The 25,434-nt window shown below is 44.5% G+C and overlaps 1 protein-coding gene across 1 annotated transcript in view; it reads right to left on the bottom strand.

The window, feature by feature from the left end:
* Positions 1 to 25,434, bottom strand: part of ABCA1 (ATP binding cassette subfamily A member 1) — a 767,698-nt gene that overhangs the window by 386,271 nt on the left and 355,993 nt on the right. The window contains exon 8 of the mRNA XM_044068257.1: positions 24,871 to 24,960. Within this exon, the coding sequence (XP_043924192.1) occupies positions 24,871 to 24,960 (90 nt within the window). The remainder of the gene's footprint in view (positions 1 to 24,870; positions 24,961 to 25,434) is intronic.

Below are 25,434 nucleotides of genomic sequence, written 5' to 3'. Positions count from 1 at the left end.
ACAATGTACACCCTGACAATTCAACTTCACTATTTAAGCTTAAAGAAGTATTTTTCACCCTCACTTGTTTCTATGCCCTGCCCCTGCTGGGAATGATCTCATAAAATTGTTTCCCCTCTAAGCTGTTCACATAAAAGCATCCCTCAGATTTCCACCACCAGAAAGATTTTTCAAATGAATATAGAAGTCAGCAACAGAAAAAAAAACTGCCCAGCCACATTCACAATTTGTACATTTGTCTGCCGTCAGATCCATTTCTGTCTCAGCTGAGGATTTCTTTGTGTGTGTGTGTGTGTGTGTGTGTGTGTGTGTGTGTGTGTGTGTGTGTGTGTGTGTGCGTGTGTGTGTGTGTGTGTGTTTTAGCAATTTTACAACTCCAGTAGGTTTCCAAATCTGTCCAAGATGAAACATAATAAGGCTATTTGAAAGCTGACAAAACCATGTACTGACTATGTAAATACTTGCCAAGCTGTTTTAAGAGTATTACACTGGCAAACTAATAATTTGGGTTGTGCACCAATTTATCTCTGAGAATCATTTCAGTAAAAACATCTGGCATTGTGCAACAACTGCCCAAAGACAAGTAAGCCAAGCCCTGGCATAAAAAAAAAGCTGCTGCCAGAAAATTGCCGTAGGGGGACTGAAGAGACAAAGTGTTACTCTAGGTCAAGTCTGAGCTGTGTAAGTAACATGGGGGTGGCTGGCTCAAAGACTGCTAAAAGCATTCATTATCTAAATCATGCAAGTTATTCCGTGCAGGAATTAGTCAGCCACATCAGCAACTCCTCTGTCACATGCTTTCAATTATTTTTACCTCAAACAAAAGCACAAATGATGAAATGAGGAAGAGGGGAAAGCTGAAATGCGATACTCAAAACATGCACTGGCATAAACGGACATTTGGTATGTAACCATGTATCCCAGTCTTGCCCTCAGATCGGACATTTGGTATGTAACCATGTATCCCAGTCCTGCCAGGGTTAATGTCAATTCACCTCTCAGCACAGCACAAAGTCTGCCAAGCAGTCAGCTTGCCCTCCTGTGTTCTTTTGTTCTGCTTTTTACTAATCTTGAAGACATCCGTAAATCAGTTGGTGACTGATCTCAAGTAACCTCACATGGCTTTGCCTTCCTGTTACAGAAAGGTTACTACAGTTCATTGTGGCTTAAATAGTCATTTGTGTAAACTTAATGATAAAGTCTGGCAGACCTGTCTTTTTTTTTTTCATTTTAAAGAAGGAAAAGTACATACGGTGTCCAGCAGAAAATTAGACTGCTATGCATGTATCTGCCTCTGGGTTAATACTGTATTCTGAGTGTCTGTAACACCATGACTGGAGTATAGCTCCTTCACTCTGGAGAATTTGAATTAACTCAGGCTGTTAAGAAACTAGCAAAGTGCTACACAATATTAAAGATAAAATAAAATATTCCAGGCTAAGATGTTATACCATCAAAACCTTTATGTGCCCGGGACAACAAGTCCTTTGGATGGGCCCTTTAGAATATATTTTATTTTACTACTCAGTTTGCTCAAAGTGGTTGTTTTATAGAAAACTGTTAGTCTAATACCATACTAATAGTACTGCAAATGAAAACTTGCAAAAAGGGGAAAGTGCACAAGTCGTTATATTTACTTTATGTAATTTAAGAGATTTAAGGAGACACTTTGTATGAGCTTGAGAAGTAGCCAATTCGATAGGGAGGGGACCCTTTGGGAGAGGTATCTATGCCAGAAACCAGTACAGTTAATATTATGATGTAGATTTAGACACCTAGAGTGGATATTTGTAGTGCTACCTGTTTTACATATATGCAAAACAATGAGTAGGACTGGGTCATTTGCAGCCTTGCAAGCTGGGCAGAGGTTGCCATTTAGAAGTCTGCAAGAGATTAGAGTAGACTGGAAGGGCTTTTAGATGCCCAATGTAACTTAAAGAACTCATACTAGATACTTTTTTGGTGAGGAAATGCTGTGTTTTTTCTGGTTTAGCAACATGCCTGGACAGATCCATGCTAAAGGGGACATTATATTGTATTATGGGGCTGATAAGGAAGGCTTAGAAGGGGACAATAATCTCCTTAGTTCTGAAGGGTGAATCTTTATTTATTATTTAATTAGGCTTGGTAGAAGAATTTCCTAGCAACAGCTGATGTATGATTGAGTTCATGAGCTTAAACCTCTAATGACAGTATCAGTTTTGAGGGTGGATATCACTTATGAGCAATACTGTATTTCTTTGCACTGAGCTTAAGACCTTTGTCCTGGAATTTGTACAGGTTTAACCCTTTTCGAGGATATGGATGTCATCTGGCAAGATGATGAAAGCTCTTGAGTTTCTAATCATCAGTAAACTTACACAGCCAGAAGCTCTAGATGTTGGATTTGGATAACAGTGAAATATAAGCTGAAAGGGAGTGACCAGAAAACAGAACCCTTTGAGATGCCACTGGTGACCTGCCTTTTTAAGGAGGGGGATGCCACCAACTCTGATTGTGTGGGTGAGATGCAGTTAATCTATTGTCAGCTGTTTCTTTGACTGCCAATAAATCAGAGAAAGTCTGACAAAATACCTTTCAGCGACAGTAGTTTTCCCTTTTCTACATTATTGTGTGACCTCCAAGTAGGTATATATAATAAGGGCCTGTCCTGTAAAAAAAATTGTTTTCACGGATTGCTGAAAGTGTTCCAGAGGAATGATTTTGAGCTATCAGAAGTCAAACAAACAGCTGTTAACAGATTAGCAATAATCTGCATGGGTTCTGTCTGTGAGCCTGTTTGCTATCCAATAAATTACATGTGTTAACATTTAATGTGATCAGTTTCCCATTAGTGGTGGTGTGCAGAACAGTGTCAAAGACACTAGCTAAATCCAGGTAGCAGTGGACACGGATTTGTCATCATCCAGTGTTTCAGTGACTTTATCAAAGAAATCTACCATACTTAGTAGGCAATACCTAGCTTTCACAAAGCCAAATGGGTCAGGACTGAGGACATGTTAGCTGCCAACATCACTGTTTATGAGTTCCATAATGGTACTTTCCATTATTTCAGAATCAAAAGCAGAATCAAAGTCACATTTATTGTCTAATTATCGCACATACAAGGAATTTGACTATGGTTTCGATGACTCTCCAAGAATGAATTACATAAACAACATGCATGCAACTATTAAAAACAAGTGCAAAGTGCAACTCGGTGAAAGAAATACTGAAATAAGCTCTGGAATGAACAAGTATTAACAATAAGTAAACAATATTGCAGAACCCTCGGAGGCTTGGGAAAAAGAATACCCAGCCTAATAAGCTGAATTAACCATTTATGAACAAGATGGCCTGTGGGGGGGTAAAAATGTTCTCATATCTGTTTGTTTTGGTGCGTATTAATCTATAACGCCTGGCCAATGGTAACAGTTCAAAAGATGATGGCCGGGATGTGAAGGGTTGGTGGTGATTTTCCCTGCCCATTTCATATGTCCTGTAAAGAGGGCAAACTAGCACCAATGATATTTTTGGCAGACCTGACTATTCGATGTAACCTATTTTTGTCATGTTTAGACACAGATCCAAACCACACTGTTATGGATAAGCTGAGAAGAGACTCAAGTGACTACTGTGTAGAACTGAATCAACAGCTCCTGTAGGAGGCTGAACTTCCTCAGCTCTCACAGAAAATACATTCACTATTTAGACTGTTATTGAATTTTATTTTAAAGAAGTTAGTAAGGTTAACTGGTCTACAGTTCCTTAGATCAAAGGTAAGGCTGATCTTGTGGAAGGGCAACACAATACTTGTCTTCTCTAGGCCGCAGGCACTTACTCCGTGGAGAGGCACAGATTGAACAGATTTAAGAAGAACTCACTGAATAAGAAGTTATGTACTCACCATAACATTCCATCTGAGTAGGTAGCTTCATTTGTCTGCAACCTGTGGGGTCTTGGATCCGATATCGGATCCGAGCTGGCAACCTGTTTCATAGCTAATGGATCCGAGCTCCTAGCTCCTCCCCTCACCCATAATCTCCTGCCAACCCTCCATGACCTCAGATCAAGTTTGCCCCTCAGTATGTACCCAAAAAGGGTATTCCAACTTACATAGATCCACTGAAGGCCAGGGGGAAGGACGGGGGGGTGGTTGCAGACAAATGAAGCTACCTACTCAGATGGAACGTTATGGTGAGTACATAACTTCTTAATCTGAAGTAGGGACTTCATTTGTCAGCAACCTGTGGGACAGAATCCCCAGCTACCTGAATCTTGGGTGGCCATCATGGAAGGATATTGCGGAGCACCGCAGAGCCAAAGGATGCTCTCCCTCTAGAAATCATGTCCAGTTTGTAGTGGTTAATAAAGGTATGAGATGAGGCCCAAGTGGCTGCCGAACAAATATCATCCAATGGAACTCTACATTTGAAGGCCGCAGAAGTAGAGATGGAATGAGTGGAATGTGCACGAACTCCTTCAGGTGCGGGTCTCCCAGAAGCTTGGTACGCTAGCAGGATACATTGTGAAATCCAGCGTGATAGAGAAATCTTTGATATTGCTTTCCCCAAATTAAATTTGGCAAAGGAAATGAACAGCTGGTCGGATTGTCTGTGACCAGCTGTTCTATGAGTATAAAAACGTAGCTGCCTATGAACATCTAATGAGTGCAGCTTGTACTCTCCTTTATTCTGATATTTAGGAAAGAAGACCGGTAAATTTATGGATTGATTTATATTGGTTTCTGATGCTATTTTGAGAAGGAAGGAGGGATTGATCCTGAGGTACACTCTGTCCGGATGAAAGATCAAATAAGGAGGCTTCACAGAAAGAGCTTGAAGCTCCGAAACTCTTTTCGCAGAAGTAATGGCTACAAGGAATGCTGTTTTCCAGGACAAGTATTTGAGATCTACTGAAGCAAGCAGGTTCAAAAGGTGGAGCAGTCAGGGCTTGAAGAACTAGTGAAAGATCCCAAGGTGGTACGGCTTCTGTTATAGGGGGGTCTAAGCAAAAAGGTGCCCTTGAGAAAGGTTTTACACAATTTGGCCGACATCAAGGGCCCTGTGTCATGTCCCACATGGTAATGGGAGATGGCAGCCAATTGCACTTTGACAGTTGAGCAACTAGCGCCTTCCTGAAAAAGTTTGGTTAGGAAGTCTAATATGGATGGAAGAGGAGCCGTAAAGGGATCTAGATTATGATGCTCCGCCCAGACGGAGAAATGTTTCCATTTACCGCGATACACTTTCCTGGTGGAGGGCTTATGCGCTGCCACAAGGATGGCTTTGACTGGTGAAGAGATACCGGGAGTCCTAACTAGGAGTGGAACTGGAGCAACCAAGCCGTCAGCTTCAGACTGTCCAGATTTGGGGTCGGTAAGTCCGACGGATGGGAGATTAGATCCAGACTGGGATCCAGAATCCAAGGGGGGATTCACTAGGTGAGACCACAGGTAAGGGAACCAAATTTGCCGAGGCCAGAATGGGGCAATGAGGATCATCCTGCTCCCCAACCGCGAGGCTTTCTGTAAGAGCTGCAGCATCAGGGGTAGAGGAGGATAGGCATAAAGTAGACCGGGTGGCCAAGCATGCACCAGAGCGTCTCTTGGGGTTCCCCTGGAGGGGGAATCAGAGCGAAGAAATTGCCGCATTTGGTGTATGATGGGAGAGGCAAAAAGATAGCAGCAGGGTTGCCCCCATATTGCGAATATCTGCTTCGCTACTAGTGGGTTGAGAGACCACTCGTACGGGGTAAGAAGGGTGCGGCTGAGTTTGTCCGCTAGGATGTTGGCCCGCCCCGGAATGTGCGTTGCAATCAGAAAGCGGTTGGTGGAGATCGCCCATTCCCACACTCTCATGGCTTCACAGCATAGAGGGTAAGACCTGGTTCCCCCCTGTTTGTTGATGTACCAGACAACCGACATGTTGTCCGACTGAATTGCAATCGTTCCTACGGGGAGGAGATTCTGAAGTGCTTGCAACGCGCACAGCACCGTTCTCATCTCCAGAACATTGATATGCAGGGAGGTCTCTGTATCTTTCCATGTGCCTTGGACGGTCCTGCCTGAATAATGCCCCCCCACCTGAGGCGGGAGGCGTCCGTGGTCACCGTGGCAAGAGGGGGAGAGGTGCAGAAGGGTCGGCCTGTATGGAGGTCCGGAGCATGGAGCCACCATAATAGAGCCCTCCTGCAAGCCTTGCTGATAGCAATGGGGTGATGGAGAGGAAAAGACAGAAAGGACCATTGTACTAGAAGGGTCCACTGCAGTACCCGCATGTTCAGACGGGCACATGGAAGGAGCGTTATCGCTGCCGCCATGGAGCCCAGCGCCCTCAGGACCAATTCCGCCGGTGGGGTCTCTGACTGGAGGATGGCCCGCACATGAAGTTGCAAATTCCGTAGTCGTTCCGATGTCAGGAAGGCTCGTAGATCTCTGGTGTCTATTCTGGCTCCTATGAATTCTATGACTTGTGTCGGGGCCAGAAAGGATTTGTCAGCATTGATGGTGATGCCTAACTGTGGGGCTAGGCGGAGAAAGAAATCTCTGGCTGAGCAAAGCAGATGCCTTGTTGGGGCGGTCAGGAGCCAGTCGTCCAGGTACAGAAAGACCTGTATTCCCTGGAGTCTCAGGTGGGCCGCAATCACTGCTAATACCTTGGTGAACACCCTGGGGGCTGTGGTGAGGCCAAAGGGAAGGACCCTGAACTGGTAGTGACTGACTCCCAGCCGGAAGCGGAGGAACCTCCTGGATCGTCTGTCCATTAGAATGTGGTAGTATGCATCCTTGAGGTCTATAGAGCACATCCAATCATTCTCCCTTAGAAGGGGGAGAATAGATTGAAGAGTGACCATTCGGAATTTTTCCTTGGTTACCGACAGGTTCAAATGGGACAGGTCTAGAATCGGTCTCAAGCCCCCGTCTTTTTTGGCACCAAAAAGAACCTGGAGTAGAACCCTAATCCGAGCTGGTCTTGGGGGACGGGCTGGATGGCTCTTTTTCTTAGCAGCTGCTGAATTTCTGCGGCTGCAGTCTCCCTCTGACCGGGTGGTACATCGGGGAGGTTCTTGAATTTGGGGACATGAAGTAATGGGATTTTGTATCCTCTGGATATAATTCGAAGCACCCAGCGGTCTGCCGTGTTGGACTCCTATGCTGCTAGGTGCTCCGAGAAGTGCCCCCGACTGCCTCCAGAGTGGAGCAGTCAGGCAACCCTTCAGGGCTGCTGCGTGAGCCGGTCAGAGAAAGGTTCTCTGGACCCAAAGTTTCTCAGAGCCCCTCTGCCACTGGGGCGGCGTCCTCCCTGTCCTCCTCTGCCACGGAAGGACTGGTTGTCCAGAGCGGGTTGGGAATGTTGCGATTTCTGGAACCACATCTTCTTCTGACCCTTTTGGTTCTTCGAAAAGGACCCCTGGGGAGCAGAGAAGCGGACTCCGACGGCAGACAACGTCTTCCCGTCCTTCTCGCTCTGGACAAGTGTCTCGCGAACCGTTTTGCCAAACAGGGCAGAACCATCAAAAGGGGCGTTCGCAAAGGATGCTTTAAAGGGCTCCGCAAAGTCACAATGACGGAGCCAGGCCTGACGTCTCATGACTAGGCCCGCTCCGCTAGCTCTAGCGGCTCCCTCGAAGGCGTGGGACAATAGCCGCATAGAGGTATTTTAAATGGATCTCAGAGTGGCCATTCGGGTGGAGTACAACTGTTTGTCCTCCGCCGACATGGACTCAGGGGGGGAGGCAGCGTATTCTTTGATAAGATCCTGCTGCATCCTGATGACATGTGCCATATAGTTCCGAGACCTTACCGAAAAGGTCGCTGAACTAAAAACTCGCTTCCCTAAGTGGTCCATCGAGCGGGACTCCTTGCTCGGTGGATGGACTAAGGGGCTCTCCTGAGCTAGTTCCCTCTTCGTGGCTGCCGCCGTCAATATGGCATCTACGGGGGGAGCCTTGCTCCAGTGTGACCGGTTTGCGGGGGGGCTTAGTATCCTGTCCGGGCGTTTGGGTATTGGCTCCATGGTGTCCGGATCCTTCCACGCCCTGGTGGTAATAAGGTCCACCAAGGGGTCGGCCGGAGGGGACACCCAAGAGGTAGACGGGCCTGCTTCGAATGCCTCGAGAAACACGGACTCGTCGGAGGAAGACTTGGGGGCAGACCACCCACCTCTGATCCTCAGCATCTCCATGATGTCTCTAAAGGAGACATCCTCAAGGGGTGATCTTGGGGAGCCTTCCCCTTCATCCAAGTCCGTGTCCTCAGTTAAGGACTCAGGGGAGTCCACGTGCCTTCTCTTGCACTTGTGCTTGCGGGGCACTTCCTCGGGGGGGTTGTCCGAGGAGGTCTCGCCAGCAACATCCTGTTCCAACGGAACAACCTGGGACATTGAAGCAGGCTGTCCCTGAGGCCGGGTGATGGAAGCCTGGCCCAGCAGAGAGGGAGTGCAGGGTGGAGCCGAGACAAGGGCCGGGGGTCTGGATGCTCTCGACAGAGCCCTCTCCACTACATCAAAGGCCGAGGGGGAACCGCTCTCCCTGGGCTCCAAGAGCCGGCTCCCACTCGGATCCGATGAAGGGATCGGAACCGGCACCGAGACCATCGGATCCGAAGAACTAGTGCGCTCCGACCTGGACGGAGCCGAAGGCATACTGAATCCCTCGGATCCGAAGCTCGGGCCACGGCTCCGAGTGGTCGGATCCGAAGTACCAATTACTGTCGGCGCCGACCCACCCCCGGCTCCGACGCTGCTGGGCTCTGAACGCTCCGAACCCGGGTAGCGGGTTGGAGAAGGAGCAATTGGAGCGAAAAAGGGTGTCGAGCTCCCCTCCAAAGGGGGGAAGGCAAGAGCACTCCCATCTGCAGCTGGGCCTGGATGAATCTTCGCATCATCCGGTCCAAGTCTGCATCAGACATGCTGAATGTTGATCTCGAAGAGGCCACCGAGGCAGGCCTGGAATGCCGCCTCGATGACCTCGATGGAGATCGGGCCTCCTCCTCGGGCCCTGGGGAGAAGCAAGGAGATCGGAGTCGAGGAGGAGGAGCCGTGCAAGCAGTGGTGGGCGAAGCCCACTTAGCTGGCGGGCCGGCGGGAGGCCTCGGCCCGCCGCAGGTGCTTCTCCCTCCGTTTCTCCCTCCTAGCCTCCCTGTCCTCCGGCGCTTTAGCGGGAGTTTGAGTCCCGGCCAAAGGAAGGGGGCAGGAGTGGCAATAACCACAGCCTGTGGTAGTGCCACGGGAGCAGCGGAGGCCGGAGCCGAGTCCGGGGGCAAAAGTCCCGCCAGGACCAGCTTCGACCTCCACTCTTTCAGTGCCCTGGGGTTGAACGCTGCACAAATGATACAGCCTGAGGTGAGGTGTTCAACCCCAAGGCACCGAACGCACCAAGTGTGGCCATCAGCCGAGTTGAGCTTATGGCCACACTCGGTACATTTAGAAAAAATGGCTTTTGGAGCCTCAGCCATACTTTAAAGAAGAAAGGAGTGCTACACAAACACACAGGCCCCAAAAACACAAACACACACACACACTCACTAACGACCAGCGAAGGGAGGGAAAAACTATGTAAAAAAATTAATATTACAGGGAACCTAACTCTTACACACTTTTTTAAAATTAAAGTAGAGAAAATTTGACTCAGAAAAACAGACTTAACTGACGATTTTTCGCTAGAGCTCAAGGAATCCAGCCATCTACAAGCGCGGCAAACTAGATCTGAGGTCATGGAGGGTTGGCAGGGGATTATGGGTGAGGGGAGGAGCTAGGAGCTCGGATCCATTAACTATGAAACAAGTTGCCGGCTCGGATCCGATATCGGATCCAAGACCCCACAGGTTGCTGACAAATGAAGTCCCTACTTCAGATGCAATGTTTAAAGCTAACAAGGAGTATGCTGTCGGGATAGCAGGAGCTGGTGTTTTTGATTTTGTACAGGGCGTTTAAGACTTGTAGAGTAATTATAGAAGGTGGTACAAGCTGAATGGACTGAGAGGAAGAACTGGGGGAAAGGGAGTGACATTTTACTAAATTTATCTCTCCTGTATGTTAACAATGTCCACTGGGTAAAATTATACATACTCAAGAGTATTCCCCCCAGATCCAGTGGTCACAGCTAGACAACCTCAACAACAGTGGTGTACCAAAAATGCAAATAAACAGAAAGAACAAGCCTAGTCAACATTTAAATGCAGAGTGCACCTTCTTCACTGCCACACATACTCTGAGCAAAGAAAATCTTAAGACTTTCATGAAATAAGTAAATACACCTTAGTTTCCAAATAAAAAGCTATCTTTCCTCACTAATTCCAAATAATTCTAGATGAATGTCAGTACAGTCTCAGGCCAAAAAACAGCAAACATCTCCTCAGTTTCGCTGAGTGATATGGCCCTAAATGTTTAACTGAAGTTTACCACATCATAAACTGAATGTACAGTCAAAACCGAAAACAGAACTATAAACATGAATTCCACCTAAATTAAAAGGTGAAAGTGTTTTTTTCCAGAGCAGCAAGTCCCTTGTACCCCACCTTCCAATATATTCCCACTTTGATGGCACACAACCATTGTGAAACCCATGTACCTGTAATTATATGTTCTGTTATTAACACAGAGATGTTCTCCACTTTGAACAATTCAAGGTAGACTGGTTCAGAACAATTTAATCAGTTGTCTCAGAAAAACATAATCAGTCACCTTTTTAAACAAGCTAAGCAAACATAATACAGGCCCCGTGCTTCTCATAATTTTAATCGCCTGAAGGGTGAGTGGAGTGAAGCATTGTTAGCTGCAGCTTTGCTTCACACTGCAATCTACTCTCAAACAATATAAACAGGTCTTGACTTCTAATATGTCAGTTGCAGACAGACTTTAAAGATTTATGCAACCCAGGCATCAAATTTAGGAACTTTCAACATGTCAGGTCAGAGCTCAGAAATTTGTGAGTAGCAGAAAACAAGTTGGCAGCACAATGGCTGAGCCTGCCCTCCAAGACTGAAGTATGACTTTGCAATATTTGCTGACAGGTTGCAGTAATGAACTCCCCCAAGAGTGTAAGCTGAAAAGCTTGTAGGTGTGACGCTCCTGCACTAGCCCACTAATCAAGGAGCCTCAATCCTCACCACCAGCAATAGTGAGAAATGTGCACATGGGAGGATGACAAGTACACACACAGTAAAGTACAACTTCCCTTAAGAGCACACAGAGATCACAGTCCGTCTGGGACTGGTTTCTGCCTCTTTCTCCAGATCCCCAATAAGACTTCCCAATGGCACAGCTATAGGGTTAAGATCTCAGTTGAGTAGTCAAGCCAAAACCTGCAGCACCCTCTCTGTCCAACCAGTGCTTCGTGTTCCTGTCCAAGTAGCTGACACACACACACACACACACACACACACACACACACACACACACACACACACATGCACACACACACACACATGCAAGCACATGCATGCATGCACACACAAGCATGCACACGCACACACGCACACACAAACACACTCTGAGATTTGATTTATATACAAACACACAGACACTCCTGGGGAAGGCTGGCACAGGTTTACTAACTATGCTCTCTTCTGTCCAGATTATAAGGTAGTTATCACTGCCACCAACCCCCTTTACTTATCAGCTACTACAAGGCTCCTCCCAAAGGGTGACCAATCCTACTGTGTAATATTACTATTATCCAAATGGTAAGTGTGACCAATACTTTCAAGGCTACTTAGGAGTTGCCTGTACAGTGTCACCAAATACACATGCAAGTACTCTAAGAGCTTAAATATCTCTAATCAAACCAGCAATAATTAAAAGGTTTAAATATATTTTATAATAAATAAAAGAAGACAATATTCAATAACTGAGCACAGTGACTACAGAGTTCAGAATCACAGGAAATATTTTAAAACAACACTGCAGGACAGTCTCAAATAAATATAGAAAACATCTAACTAATCTTTACTATTTTCCTAACTATCTCTAAAAGAACTACTATACCTAAATCTTACTTACAGAGCAAGGCAAATGCAGATGAGAAGTGCTGAATGGATGTTTTCAGATCTAAGACAAGATACAAAATGCACAGACTTTCTCTCTGAGAGAGGTCTTAAATTAATATCACATTTTACTGCTGGGTCAGTTTAGAATGACATCACTCTTTGTTACCTGCCTGCAGTTCCCAGGCTAATAGAAACTTAGAATTTAGCACCTTTGTGTCAAAAATATATATTTCTCAGACATTTGCCTAGAACTGATAGCACTTTAACATTTTAAACCTAGTAATTACTTCTGTTTCAAGACAACAGAAAAACTTCTAGCTCTAGACACCCTGTCTTCTTGCTGAGCTGATGAGATGACACAATTATAAACAATTTCAACTTAATTTTTGAGGGTTTGCAAGTTAACTCTGTATGTTCCAGCTTCCATCAAAATGCACATTTGCATAGGCATATAGTTTATATACATTTCTGTTCCTTTCCAGTAGGGTACACTGTGGTTACATTATTGAAGCTCAGTACATAACATACAGTTCAATACACACTTATCTGCACTAGCAGTTTAATATCCACATAAAATATAGTTCTTTTAGATTTGTAAGACAACCATATGGATCATATTAATATTCACAAATGACATAGAATTATTTAGAAAATTCCAGCTAGCTGGGCTGGCAGCCTCACAACCCCCCAAAAAAAACCTCATGCTAGCTTTTCAAGTGATCCTTGAGAAAGGTTGCTTGAGAGGGTAGAGCTTATCTGGGAATACCTTACCCCATTCCCTGCCTTGAGAGCCCATCTGCATTGGCATTGCTAAACCCACTTTGGTGCTGCACTGTCATATCATATGCTTGCAACCCTAGGGTCCACCTTAGTAACTTGGCATTTTGCTGGCTGGCTTGATGTAGCCATGTTAAGATACTGTAGTCTGTAACTACAGTGAATTTCCTTCCATACGGATAAGGCTGAAGTTTCTGCAGTGCCCACACTCTGGCTAGACATTCCTTTTCTACAGCTGCATAGCATTCCTCCCTGGGTTTGAGCCTAAGACTGAGATATACCACTGAGGAAATCTGGCTAAGAACAGTCCCCCCCCCCATGGTTTGAAGCATCCACCTGCACAACAAATTCTTTGCTGTAATCTGGAATGGCTAACACAGGGGGTCCTCCCAAAGCTCCTTTAAGCTTCTGGAATGCCTGCTCACATGCTGGGGTCCACACTACCTTATCTGGCTTGATTTTCCATGTCACTTCTGTGAGCGGAGCAGCTATGGTATTATAATTCGAGCAAACGTTCTGTAGTACCCTGCTGTCCCTAAGAATGCCCTCACCTGCTTTTTGGCAACAGGTGCAGGCCATGCCTGGATGGCTTCCACATTGCCATGTTCTGGCCTGATCTTACCACTCCCCACTCTAGGTCCCATGCAGGAGACCTCTGCCATACCCACCTGACATTTGCTGGGCTTAACGGTAAACCTTGCCCTCTGCAGTCTACCCAGCACCTCCATGACATGTCGAAGATGCTCTTGCCAGGAATGGGTGTAGATAGCAATATCATCTAGGTAAGCAAGGGCAAAATCTCCTGCCCCTGCTAGGATACGATCTACCAGACTCTGGAAAGTCACTGGGGCATTTTTCATCTCAAAGGGCATCTTTGTGAACTCATACAAGCCAAAAGGAGTCACAAAGGCTGACCTCTCTCTAGCACTGGGAGTCAAGGGCACCTACCAGTAACCCTTTGTAAGATCAATAGTGTTAAGATACTTATCCCCACCCAGCTGCTGTATAACTTCATCTGTCCTATGCATGGGGTAAGCATCTGACTCTGTGTGACTACTTAATTTCCTGTAGTCCACACACAACCTGGTGCTGCCATCCTTCTTTGGTACCAGCACCACTGGAGAGGCCCAGGGACTGCTGGAATCCTGAATTACCCCTAGTTCCAACATTTCCTGTACCTCCTCCCACAGAGTCTGTTTGATTCTCTCAGGCACCCTATAAGGGACCTGTTTAATAGAACTCTGGTGTCCTGTATCCACTTGGTGCTGCACCAGGTGGGTGCACCCTGGTTTCCCAGTGAACATGTCAGTAAACTTCTGTAACACTGTTCGTATTTCTCGAACCTGGGTAGGGGACAGCTGCTGGGAGATTGCTACCCCTTCCACTGAGGTGTCAGTCCAAGCCTCACTGAGGAGATCAGTCACCAGATCCCCCTCAGACTCCTCCTCCAATCCACTGCAAATACTCAGCACACGGGCCTCCCTATCATGATAAGGTTTCATCATGTTAACATGGTAAATAAAACAATAATTGAATTCAGTTCAGAATACAGTTTGAATAAACTGCATTTATTTAAAATGTACTTGCTTTAATATTGCTATACACTCAAGTGTGCTAGCTTGCACTGCACTTGAATTATTTTTAGTGCTACCTTTCTGTAAAAAGAAATTCAAAGCTGGTTTCCTGCCTTTCCTGTAAGTAACTAGTCTAGTCCAAATACAGATTTGCTGTATCCAGGACTGTTTATAAGCTTCTGAGCCCCAGAGCCTTTCTGTGTTGGAGGGAAGCCTTCTAGCTTATCAGTGGAAGTGGTAAGCACTAGGTAGCCTATCTACCACAAGAGTGGTTTCTGGCCAGAAATTGTAGTTTATTAGCTGTTTGGGCAGTTTTTCCATCTCTTTCAACTTTCTGGTCTAAAAGCCTGTATTTGCACTTGTTTCCCACCTTTTCTGTAGCTAGTCTAGTCCAGATACAGTTTTGCTATATCCAGGGCTGTTTGTAAGCTTCTGAGCGCCCCCAAGTCTTTCTGTGCTGTGGGAAGCCTTCTAGCTTATCCGTGGGAGTGGCAAGCACTAGGTAGCCTATCTACCACAAGAGGAGTGGTTTCTGGTCCATAAATTGTAGTTTATTGGCCATTTGAGCAGTTTTTTTTCCATCTCTTTCAACTTTCTGGTTTAAAGGCCCGCATTTGCACTTGTTTCCTACCTTTCCTATAACTAGTCTAGTCCAGATACAGATTTGCTGTATCCAGAACTGTTTGTAAGCTTCTGAGTGCCCAAGCTTTTTTGTGTTGGAGGAAAGCCTTCTAGCTTGTCAGTGGGAGTGGGAAGCACAAGGTAGCCTATCTACCACAAGAGGAGTGGTTTCTGGCCCAGAAATTGTAGTTTATTAGCCGTATGAGCAGTTTTTTCCATCTCCTTCAACTATCTGGTCTAAAAGCTCGCATTTGTGCTTTTCCTGCCTTTCCTGTAACTAGTCTAGTCCAGATACATATTTGCTGTATCCAAGACTGTATGTAAGCTTCTGAGCCCCCCCCCAAGCCTTTCGGTGTTGGAGGGAAGCCTTCTAGCTTATCAGTGGGAGTGGTAAGCACTAGGTAGCCTATCTACCACAAGGGTAGTGGTTTCTGGCCCAGAATTTGTAGTCCATTGGCCAAGTGGGCATATTTTCCATCTCTTTCAACCTTCTTGTTTAAAAGCCTGTGTTTGTGCTTGTTTCCTGCCTTTCCTGTAACTAGTATAGTCCAGATACAAATTTGCTTTATCCAGGACTGTCTGTAAGCTTCTGTGGGTGCCAAAGACTGCTCTTCAATTTTTCCCTTAGGTCTGCTAGTTCCCTCCTATCCTGCACTTTTACTAGCTTATTAGTCTAGCACTTTACCATACCAGACTTCTTGTAGCAATTATTGTAGCACACAAAAGTGCTACAAGCACTAAACATTCTACAAGGAAACAGCTCCTGTGTTTATTACTAATGCTCACCCTCCAGGCACATCTAAAGGTCAGTTCCCTGTGCTTTCTCCTATTAACCTGGTGAACCTGGACATCCTGAGGCAATTTAACAATTGTCTCATGTACACCGACAACCCTCTCCTCTTGCCTCCCAACACTCAGAATTGCGAGAGATGCAATTATATTATCCAAATTGGAAGCCACGCACTCTCCAGCCAAGACCGAAATAGCTGGTCAAAAGGAGAAGGTCAACACTTGCACCACACCACATGGAACTCACAGCCCTCCAGAAAACACACCAGCACTACCTTCACATAAAAACACAAACCACACATCCACCTTCTCAGAGGCTCTCAATAAAAATCTACCCAAACAGCAGAGACCTCCAAGGCAGAAACGCACTGGATCACCACAACACAACACTAATCATGAGACACATAACTGTCCTAAACAGTGTGCCACTCAACCAAAGCCCCTAAGGCAAAACAGCATGCCCAGCACATTTGGTATAGGTAACTTGATAGTAAGGCAGAATGATGTCCCACTCACTAGGTTGAATAAGGAGAAAGTAAGTCAGCTGCCTGTCAGGTGCCAGGATCTGCCACATAACACACACACACACTCAGGTCCCTCAACAACAGGTACAAATATGACTCTGTCATTGTACATGTGCGTGTGAATGATCTGAGACATACGTCCCTGGACTATATGAAAAGAGACATGCAGGAGCTCTCGGATTATGTTGCCCAGGTGGGTAAGACCCTAGCCCTAAGCAGCATCCTACCATCACCCAGAATGATACCACAGTACAAGCAGAAAATGACTGATTTCAACAATTGGCTAAGTTTCTGGTGTCATCCTAAGGGGATCCAGTATCTGTCTGCCTGGGATGACATGACTGACAGACCTCGATGCTTTGCCAGGGATAGCCTGCATATGTCACCCTTGGGCTTCCGGATACTGGCCAAGACTCTTGCCACCCTTATAGTGCCTTTTTTAGGTGGTGTTCCAAAGACCAAATTACCACCATAACAGCTACAAACAAATGCAATCTGAGGGTCATGCTGCTCAACGCTAGAAGTCTAAATCTTAAAATGCACTCGCTCAAAGCACACCTTAAAATGGAGATCAACAACATTTGTGCTGTAACTGAGACCTGGTTCAAGGCAGCAGAAAGCACCCCTTCAGTATCAGGCTATAACTCATTCCACACCTTTCGGCCCCAGAACTTGGACCGAAGCTCCAAAGGCAGTGGTGTTTTCATATTTATAAAGGATGCACACACCTCCAGGCTGGAAGCCCAACATAATGCATCAGAGATACTTCAGGTGCAGCTAACACTGAGTAAGACAGCAATTCAGGTTGTAGCCTGTTACAGGTCCCCAACCATGTCTCAAGACTTACACTCCACATTCCTAAGCACCCTGGAGAATATTAGGGTCCAACCTAAAACTCTCATACTGGGCGACTACAACTACCCCTCCATTAACTGGGAAAGCTACTCATGTACCAATACACTTGACCAACGTTTCCTGAAATTCTTTAATTCCAATGCCCTGGACCAGCTTGTTCTTACCTCCACTAGAGGTAGCAACAATCCTTGACCTGGTCATTACTAACATGGGCAACCACTGCTCTACACCAATAGTCAACTCCACCCTGGTTAGAGCCAACCACAAACTAATCACCTTGGAAATCCACATCCCTCCTACCCACCCCCCCCCCCCTGCAAAGGTAACCAACATATAAACAGAGGAAGCTAACTTCACAGCACCCATGCAAATGGAGAACAGTTGCATGACCACTGAATCATACACCAATGCACTGTACAAACATGTACACAAAAGCATGGATCTCGTCATACCCAATAGAACCAAGACGCTCTCCTCCAAAAAAAGAAAGCCAATCTGGTGGTCCCCTGCCATACACAAACTCTACAACAGAAGGAAGAAACTGATGTGGAATAAGGTGGAAGTCCCAAGACTGGAAAATCTCCCTTATCAGCATCAACCAAAAGTTGAGATCCCTCATCAAATTCTCTAAAGCTAGCTATGAAAACAGAATTGCAGCAGATACTAAAGACAACCACAAGGCCTTCTATAGTTATGTAAAGAATCTCCACAGCAATACCCAGATTTGCTCTGAGCTACTGTACAATGGTATCTCCTATACCAAGCCAACAGATATTGACAATATACTGGTCAACAGATTTAGTGCTAACTATCATAGGTACTATCATAGGTTAGTACTAGGCTAACTGCCCATGCGAGCCATTGTAAGCCTAGCCAATTACCCTTTGTGAGACTCAAACCCTGCACCTTGTCTTTGTAAGGCAAACACCTTAACCACTGGACCATCCCCCCCAAAGGACCAATCAATATACCAGTAGATTGTCAGGCACCCAGTATTACTGCTGCACAGGTTAAAACAGCACTATCCAAGGCCAAGAATACAGCTTCTATGGGACCTGACAATATCCCTGGCTGTGGTCTACATGAACTACAGAGTGAACTGGCACCTCGCCTGTGTACCCTGTTCAATCACAGCTTCACCTCAGGCTTTGTCCCTACCGAATGGCTCACTGCTATAGTCATCCTTCTCCACAAAGGAGGAACGACTACAGATCTTGGGAACAATCACCCCATTAGCCTGACAAGTCTGATATGCAAAGCTATGGAATGCATCATCATGGACCTAAAAAACAAGGATATAGGGAATCTGCAAACTCTGGATCCCACACAGTTTGGTTTTGTGTAGATCATGCCTGCTCAACCTGGTCAACTTCTTTGAGTCAGTTACCAGAGCTGTGGATGAAGGCAAGGTTGTTCATACAGCCTACCTTGATCTGGCCAAGGCCTTTGATACCATTCCCCACTCAGGAATCATAGAAAAACTCACCAAGCTAGACATCAACCCCTATATCACTAGGTGAGTTGCAAACTGGCTCACAGATAGAACCCACAGTGTGAAAGTATCTGACTCCAAGTCAGACTGCCAACCAGTCATGAGTGGAGTCCCACAGGGATCGGTCCTGTGTCCTCTCCTGTTTGGTGTCTACTTCTCTGAAGTCCAGGCCAACACAAAGAGACTCTGGCTGACAAAGTTCGCAAACAATTGCAAGTTGGGAGCCATTATTAACTCTTCAAGTGATTTTGACATCCTACAGAAAGGCCTCACTGAGACCAATGACTGGTGTCAGAACCACAGACTTAAGCTCAATGCCAAACAATGTGTCGTCATCCCCTTTGGGAAAAACCCAGTCAAATGAATTACCACATCAATGGTAGTCCAGTGAACACAGAAGGTGTTATAAGAGATATGGGAACACAGGTTGACTGCAACCTCTCTTCTGACCACCACATTGCCTCTGTGATCAGAAAGTCCTTCTATGTGGCACATCTCATTACTAAGGGTTTTGCATCTTTACTCTTTCCTCATTAGGCCAATCATTGAGTACAATGTCCCATTTGGCATGTACCTCACTAGACACCTGCAACAACTGGAGAGGCCACAAAAGTACCTCACAAAGAGGATCTTAGGCCTTAAACACTTGTCCTACATGGACAGACTCAAACCCCCCCTACTATTCTCTGTCTCCTTTTGCCTATTTAGAGGCAATCTCTGCTTGACGTGCAAAGCCATGTCTGACCCAGCTCTGTTAGTAATGGTACATCTAAAGAAATCCAAATCTCTTCACACCACATGCTCCAGAGACTTCAACCTCCTTACCACAATCAACAGAATATGCTGGAGGGTCAGGTTCATAATGCAGAGACTGCCCATGCTATGGAATAGACTTTCCATACATGTCAAACAGAGCACCTCACTGGCCCTCTTCAAGAGAAATCTTGATGAGTGGATGGGAAATAGAAAATTTACCCAGGGGATCACTCCAGTGTTTCTACTCGACAGAGGCACTGGGAACTAAGGTCATGTGGCACAATGCCAGGGTAATCCTATGGGCTAGGCTTGTAAAAGCTCCAGGGCCATTAGCCAAGTACACACCTATGATCCAGTCCTGGCTACAAGTGTGCTGTCTGTCTGGGTCTCCCCCAGGCTACCAGACCCACATGCTTGTCTCCAAGCCTGACTGCATGTAACTACATACACACACGGTACTGCATTATCAAAATCATTCCCTATTAGGTAATCTGCAGGGTGGTAGTTTGGTACCCTTGTTGTCTCGAGACAGCCTACTGATGGCATTTTGTAATTCCCACTTACTGGCATTCCCACCTTTTGTTCCCCACCTTGCCTCCATGGACATCTATATAGTACATGGCCCCACTGGCTGTATTTAAAACATTTAACCCTTGCTCCTGGACATGTACCTGGACTAGAAGCTTGCCCTGCTACTGGCGGACTCTGTTGGGGTAGTCTAGGCTGCCACCATAAGGTCCCTTAGACACATGAACAGCACCGGGTGTCCCTTTCCTGTGCAGTGATGCCCTGCTTGCTACATATAGGTCTTCCTTCTTCCCCAACTCATTTACAGTATTGCATTGTCTATCAGCTAACCAGATTTTCATGTCCTCAGGCAAAGTGGTAAGGGCTTGTTCCCTCACCAAAAGGTCTGTCAGCCCTTCAAAAGTGGTGATGTGACATCCAGTCACCCACCAATGAAAATAAATGCTTAGTTCAGCAACATATTTACACATACTTTCATCTGCCTTATATTTATCCTCACAAAACTTTTTCCTATAAGCTTCAGGTGTTAACTTAAAACATTCTAGCAAACAGTTCTTTACAACATTATAATTTAAACAACCAGTGCCAGATAGTTTGGAAAGAACAGTTACAGCTTTACCATGGAGTAAGGGGGTCAGGAACCATACCCAGAGCCCTTGGTCAACATTATAATCTTTACGTATCCTCTCAAACATATGCATGAAACTGTGAAGACCGGTAGAGATGGGCGAAGGCGGACAGCCTAGCCAGATAGAATTTGGTACATAATTCTACAATTTTAAATATGAATGTGAATCACAGGCTTAAATGAAAAAAAATGTTGAACTTAAAACAATGTGGCAACATTGCCATCTGCAGTAAAGAAAGCTAAGTCAAGCATTTCTTGGTCCTTTGAAATTAAAATTATTTCATGACTGCCTTTAAAGTTTACAAGTTGGCTCCAGTCCGGCTAGATGAAGGCTTCCTGCCTATTGTTTTAAGGCTAAAGTTAATGACCAGAATTTACATGTGGAATGTCCTTTACTGCTCTAAGTATAAAATAATGTAAATGCAGTTTCTGTCAGCCTGGGAACACCAGGAAAGTTTAAAAGATGATGTAATGTTTTAGCAGAACTGCAGTTTCAATTTAAACAGTGAGAACCAGAGATTATTAAGCATTTCTGTCTTGATATCCAGCTCATCAGCACTGCCTTATGCTCCCTCTATGTAAGTTATTTTAGAAGTGTGTTTTCTTGTAGCAATAGTTGGGAATTAGAATGTTTAGACCAAGTGTTTTTCTTTGATGTCAGAACTGTACTAATGATTTATTTTAAGTATTTCTGTGTGATTTCTGAACTCTCTTGACTAGCACTGACTGTGTAGTAGAAAGTAATGTCTTTTGGTTTTAATTATTTATTATTAAATATTTTAAAACCTTTTAACTGTGGCTGGTTTGTGTAAAGATAAGTTAAGCTCTAAGAGTACATTGCATGTATATAAGGATCCTGTACCAGGTCACTCTAATAGGCCTTGAGACTGTTTAGTCACACTTACTAATTGGATAATAATATTGCACAGTAATAATTGGACACCCTTTGAAGGGCATTTGGGTAGCTAACAATAGCAGGGTGGTGGAAATAATTACTATCGTATAGTCTGGGTAAAAGGGGCACAGCTGGAGAACCTGTGCCAGCCTTCCCCAGAAGTGTTTGTGTGGTTGTATAAACTCTTATCTCAAAGTGTGTGTGTGTGAGTGTGTGTGTGTGTGTGTGTGTGTGTGTCAGCTGCTTGGGCAGGGACACGAAGTACTGGTTGGACAGAGAGGGGTGCTGGAGATTTTAGCTTGCCCAGCTAGGATGAGATCTGGACCCTATAGCTGTGCCAGTGGGGAGTCTTATTGGGGACCTGGGGAACAAGGGAGCGACTAGCCCCGGACTGACTGTGATCTCTGTGTGCTCTTAAGGGAACTTGCACTTTACTGTGTGTATTTGCTATCCTTTCCTCATATATGAGATGCCCTCTCTCGTGTTAGTGGTGAGGATTGAGGCTCCTTGATAGCTGGGTCAGGGCACGGGCATACCAGAAGCTATCAAAATTATCCACCTCTGTAAATTGTGGAAGACATTTACTGACCTTTGTTGCTTCTGGGGTTTGGTTACTCCCTTCCCCATTATCTCCACGACTCTGGTAAAGAATCAGCATCTCCTTTTTATGTTGCCTCTGCCTCTACTTCTCCTCATCTTCCAGGTGTCCCAATTTCTCACTTTTCTCAGCCTTCAGACATTGCAGTTTCTTATTTTCCACAGTCTCTAGATGCCTCAGTCATTCTGCTGCCTCTATTTCCAAATGCTTGGCCTTTAGCTCAAGTCTCCTTGACTCCAAATGGATTTCTAAGTCCTCTGTGAAAAGGTTGAGCTGTCCATTTTCTAAGAGTTGTACATTTCCACGGCCAGTCTGATTGCCCTTCTGGTTGCTATTCTGTGATGCAGCTGTAACTAAAGCTGCAATCATATCTGCTTTAGTCAGGGTGGCGTGCACTAGTCCTTTAGCCTGGCACATCTCAGCCAACTGGCTCCTTGTCAGCTTGCCATACTCATATGCTGACATGGTTGCCTGCTCTCCTTGACTAACTAAGCTAATAAAAAAATAAAACAATTGTGATATGAATTCTGAATTTTCACTGCATGGCTGATTAACAAACACCTTCAGTGACCACTGTACACAAGCTGCAGGAATTCAATATCCACACCACTACAAGCCAATTAATGTGTGATGTGGCTATCTCACCACAGTCATCCACTTAATATGTGATGTGGCTATCCCACCACTGCCAAACAATTAATATGAGATGGCCTTGCACTGGGCCAGTAACCAAGGAGCCTCAATCTTCACCACTAGCACCAGTGAGGGATGTGCACATTGGGGGGATGACAAGTACACACACAGCAAAGTACAATTTCCCTTAAGAGCACACAGAAATCACAGACAGTCTGGGACTGGTTTCTGCCTCCTTCTCCAGATCCCCAATAATAAGACTCTACACTGGCAAAGCTATAGGGTTAAGATCTAGAAAACCTGCAGCACCCTCTCTGTCCAATCACTGCTTCGTGACCCTGCCCAGGTAGCTCACACACACACACACACACACACACACTTTGAGATTTGATGTATATGCAAACACACAGACACTCCTGGGGAAGGCTGGCACAGGTTTACTAACTATGCCCCCTTCTGTCCAGATTATAAGGTACTTATCACTGCCACCAACCAACCTTACTTATCAGCTACTACAAGCCCCTTCCCAAAGGGTGACCAATCCTACTGTGCAATGTTACTGTTATCCAAATGGTAACTATGACCAAGACTTTCAATGCTATTTATGAGTGGCCTGTACAATGTCACCAAATACATATGCAAGTACCCCAAGAGCTTAAATATCTCTAAACAAACCATCCTCAATTAAAATGTTTAAATATATTTAATAATAAATAAAAGAACAAGACAATATTCAGTAACTCAGCACCGTGACCAGAGTTCAGAATCACAGGAAATATTTTAAAACAAAATTGCAGGGCAGTCTCAAATAAATACAGCAAACATCTAACTAATCTTTACTATTTTCCTAACTATCTCTAAAAAAATACTACACTTAAATCTTAGTTACAGAGCAAGGCAAATGCAAATGAGAAGTGCTGAATGGATGTTTTCAGATCTAAGACAAGACACAAAATGCACAGACGTTCTCTCTGAGAGAGTTCTTAAATTAATATCACATTTTACTGATGGGTCAGCTTGGAATGACATCACTCTTTGTCACCTGCCTTCAGTTACGAGGCTAACAGAAACTTAGAATTTAGCACCTCTGTGTCAAAAATACATATCTCTCAGAGGTTTGCCTAGAACTAGAAGTCATAAAACAGTTAAGCACTTGTACATTTTAAACCTAGTAATTATTTTGGTTTCAAGACAACAGGAAAACGTCTAGCTCTAGACTTCCTGTCTTTTTACTGAGCTGAAACTGAGATAAGACAATCGTAAACAATTTCAACTTATTTTCTTGAGGGTTTGCAAGTTAACTATGTATGTTCCAGCTTCTACCATCAAAGACATACATTTGCATAGGCATAAAGTTTATATACATTTCTGCTCTTTCCCAGCCAGTAGGGTACACTGTGGTTACATTCTTGAAGTTCAGTACATAATATACAGTTCAACACACACATTTCTACACCAGTACTTTAATATCCACATAACATATAGTTCTCTTAAATTTGTAAGACAAGCATACGGATCATATTAATATTCAAAAATGACACAGAATTATTTACAAAATTCCAGCTAGCTGGGCTGGCAGCCTCACAGTAGGAATGAGGTGAGCTAGGGATATTAGATCAGAAATCCTAAAAACCACCCTCAGCACAGGGCATTCAATGTCAAAATTGCAGAAATCACTGACAGTAACATTTGTTTTTAAAGGTGAGAACAAACTCATTTATTCAAAACAATGGGTTAATCTCACCCTTGTCTTAACCCTGAATTTTCAGAGAAAATGTGACTTCTCAAATAATAAGAACCTCAATAAATCTGTCCCACTCTGACCTATGCCAAAATGGTTCAGAGAAGGACACAGTACTAGCAAAACCTTTTCTACCACTAAAAAAATCTGTTTACAAAATCTCAACCTTAGTGAGCAGAATATATAATAAATGACAAAAAGTAGATAAAACCGTCTCCGAATATTTTAACCTGCACTATCACTCCTACCTCTACAGCATAAAGTTCATTCCATTTTACAGAATAAATAATCAAAGCACAAATTGACAAAACACTTCATAACAAGACGCTTCTTTGTTCTTTAACAACTCTTGAGTACCTACCACACCTGCATGCGTTTTCTTTGTTATGAAACAAACCTTGCCATTTTGCCAAAGTAAAGCTAGGCCCTGGAACATAACTTCTTTATCACTCTTATATGTAGAATAAATCCATAGTGTAACGGCAGCATACCTCCTTAGCAAACATTCCAAGATTTTCTAACAGTGTATCAGTTGCATCTGCTATTTCCTGGACTTGCTGAGGCCTTGGAGTCCCTCCTTTCTGTGAGATAAAATGAAAAAATTCAACTGTTGTAAGAGCTGCATCATCCACACCAAAATATAAAACACACATTTTATTTAAAATGTGAACAATAACAATGTATTTAACCATATATTTTATTGCAATACATATGTGTGATACCTAACTACCGCATTATAGCATTTATAAAAACAGCTAATTTATTCAGAAGCTACCAACTACAGAACTCAAAGGTCTCTTTTGGCTGCTGCCTAAAGGATCACTATGGGCAGAAACTGAAAACAATATACATTTTATCCTGTGAGGAAGTACTATAAAATCTAAACATGCCAGCAGAAAAATAACCACTTATTTCTAATATGTTTAGCCCTTAACACCTTCTTGATGGCATACATCCTGGTGTGATCTTGCTTTCTTCTCACAATGTACTGCAGGGCACATTTGATGAAAATTAATCTGTCCTCTGTCAGGTCATAACTTCATTCATTTGGAAAG

Source organism: Protopterus annectens, chromosome 4.part0 (assembly GCF_019279795.1).
Source record: "Protopterus annectens isolate FY-2018-M chromosome 4.part0, PAN1.0, whole genome shotgun sequence".
Taxonomy (NCBI): Eukaryota; Metazoa; Chordata; order Ceratodontiformes; family Protopteridae; genus Protopterus; species Protopterus annectens.
This window is presented reverse-complemented; position numbering and strand designations above follow the sequence as displayed.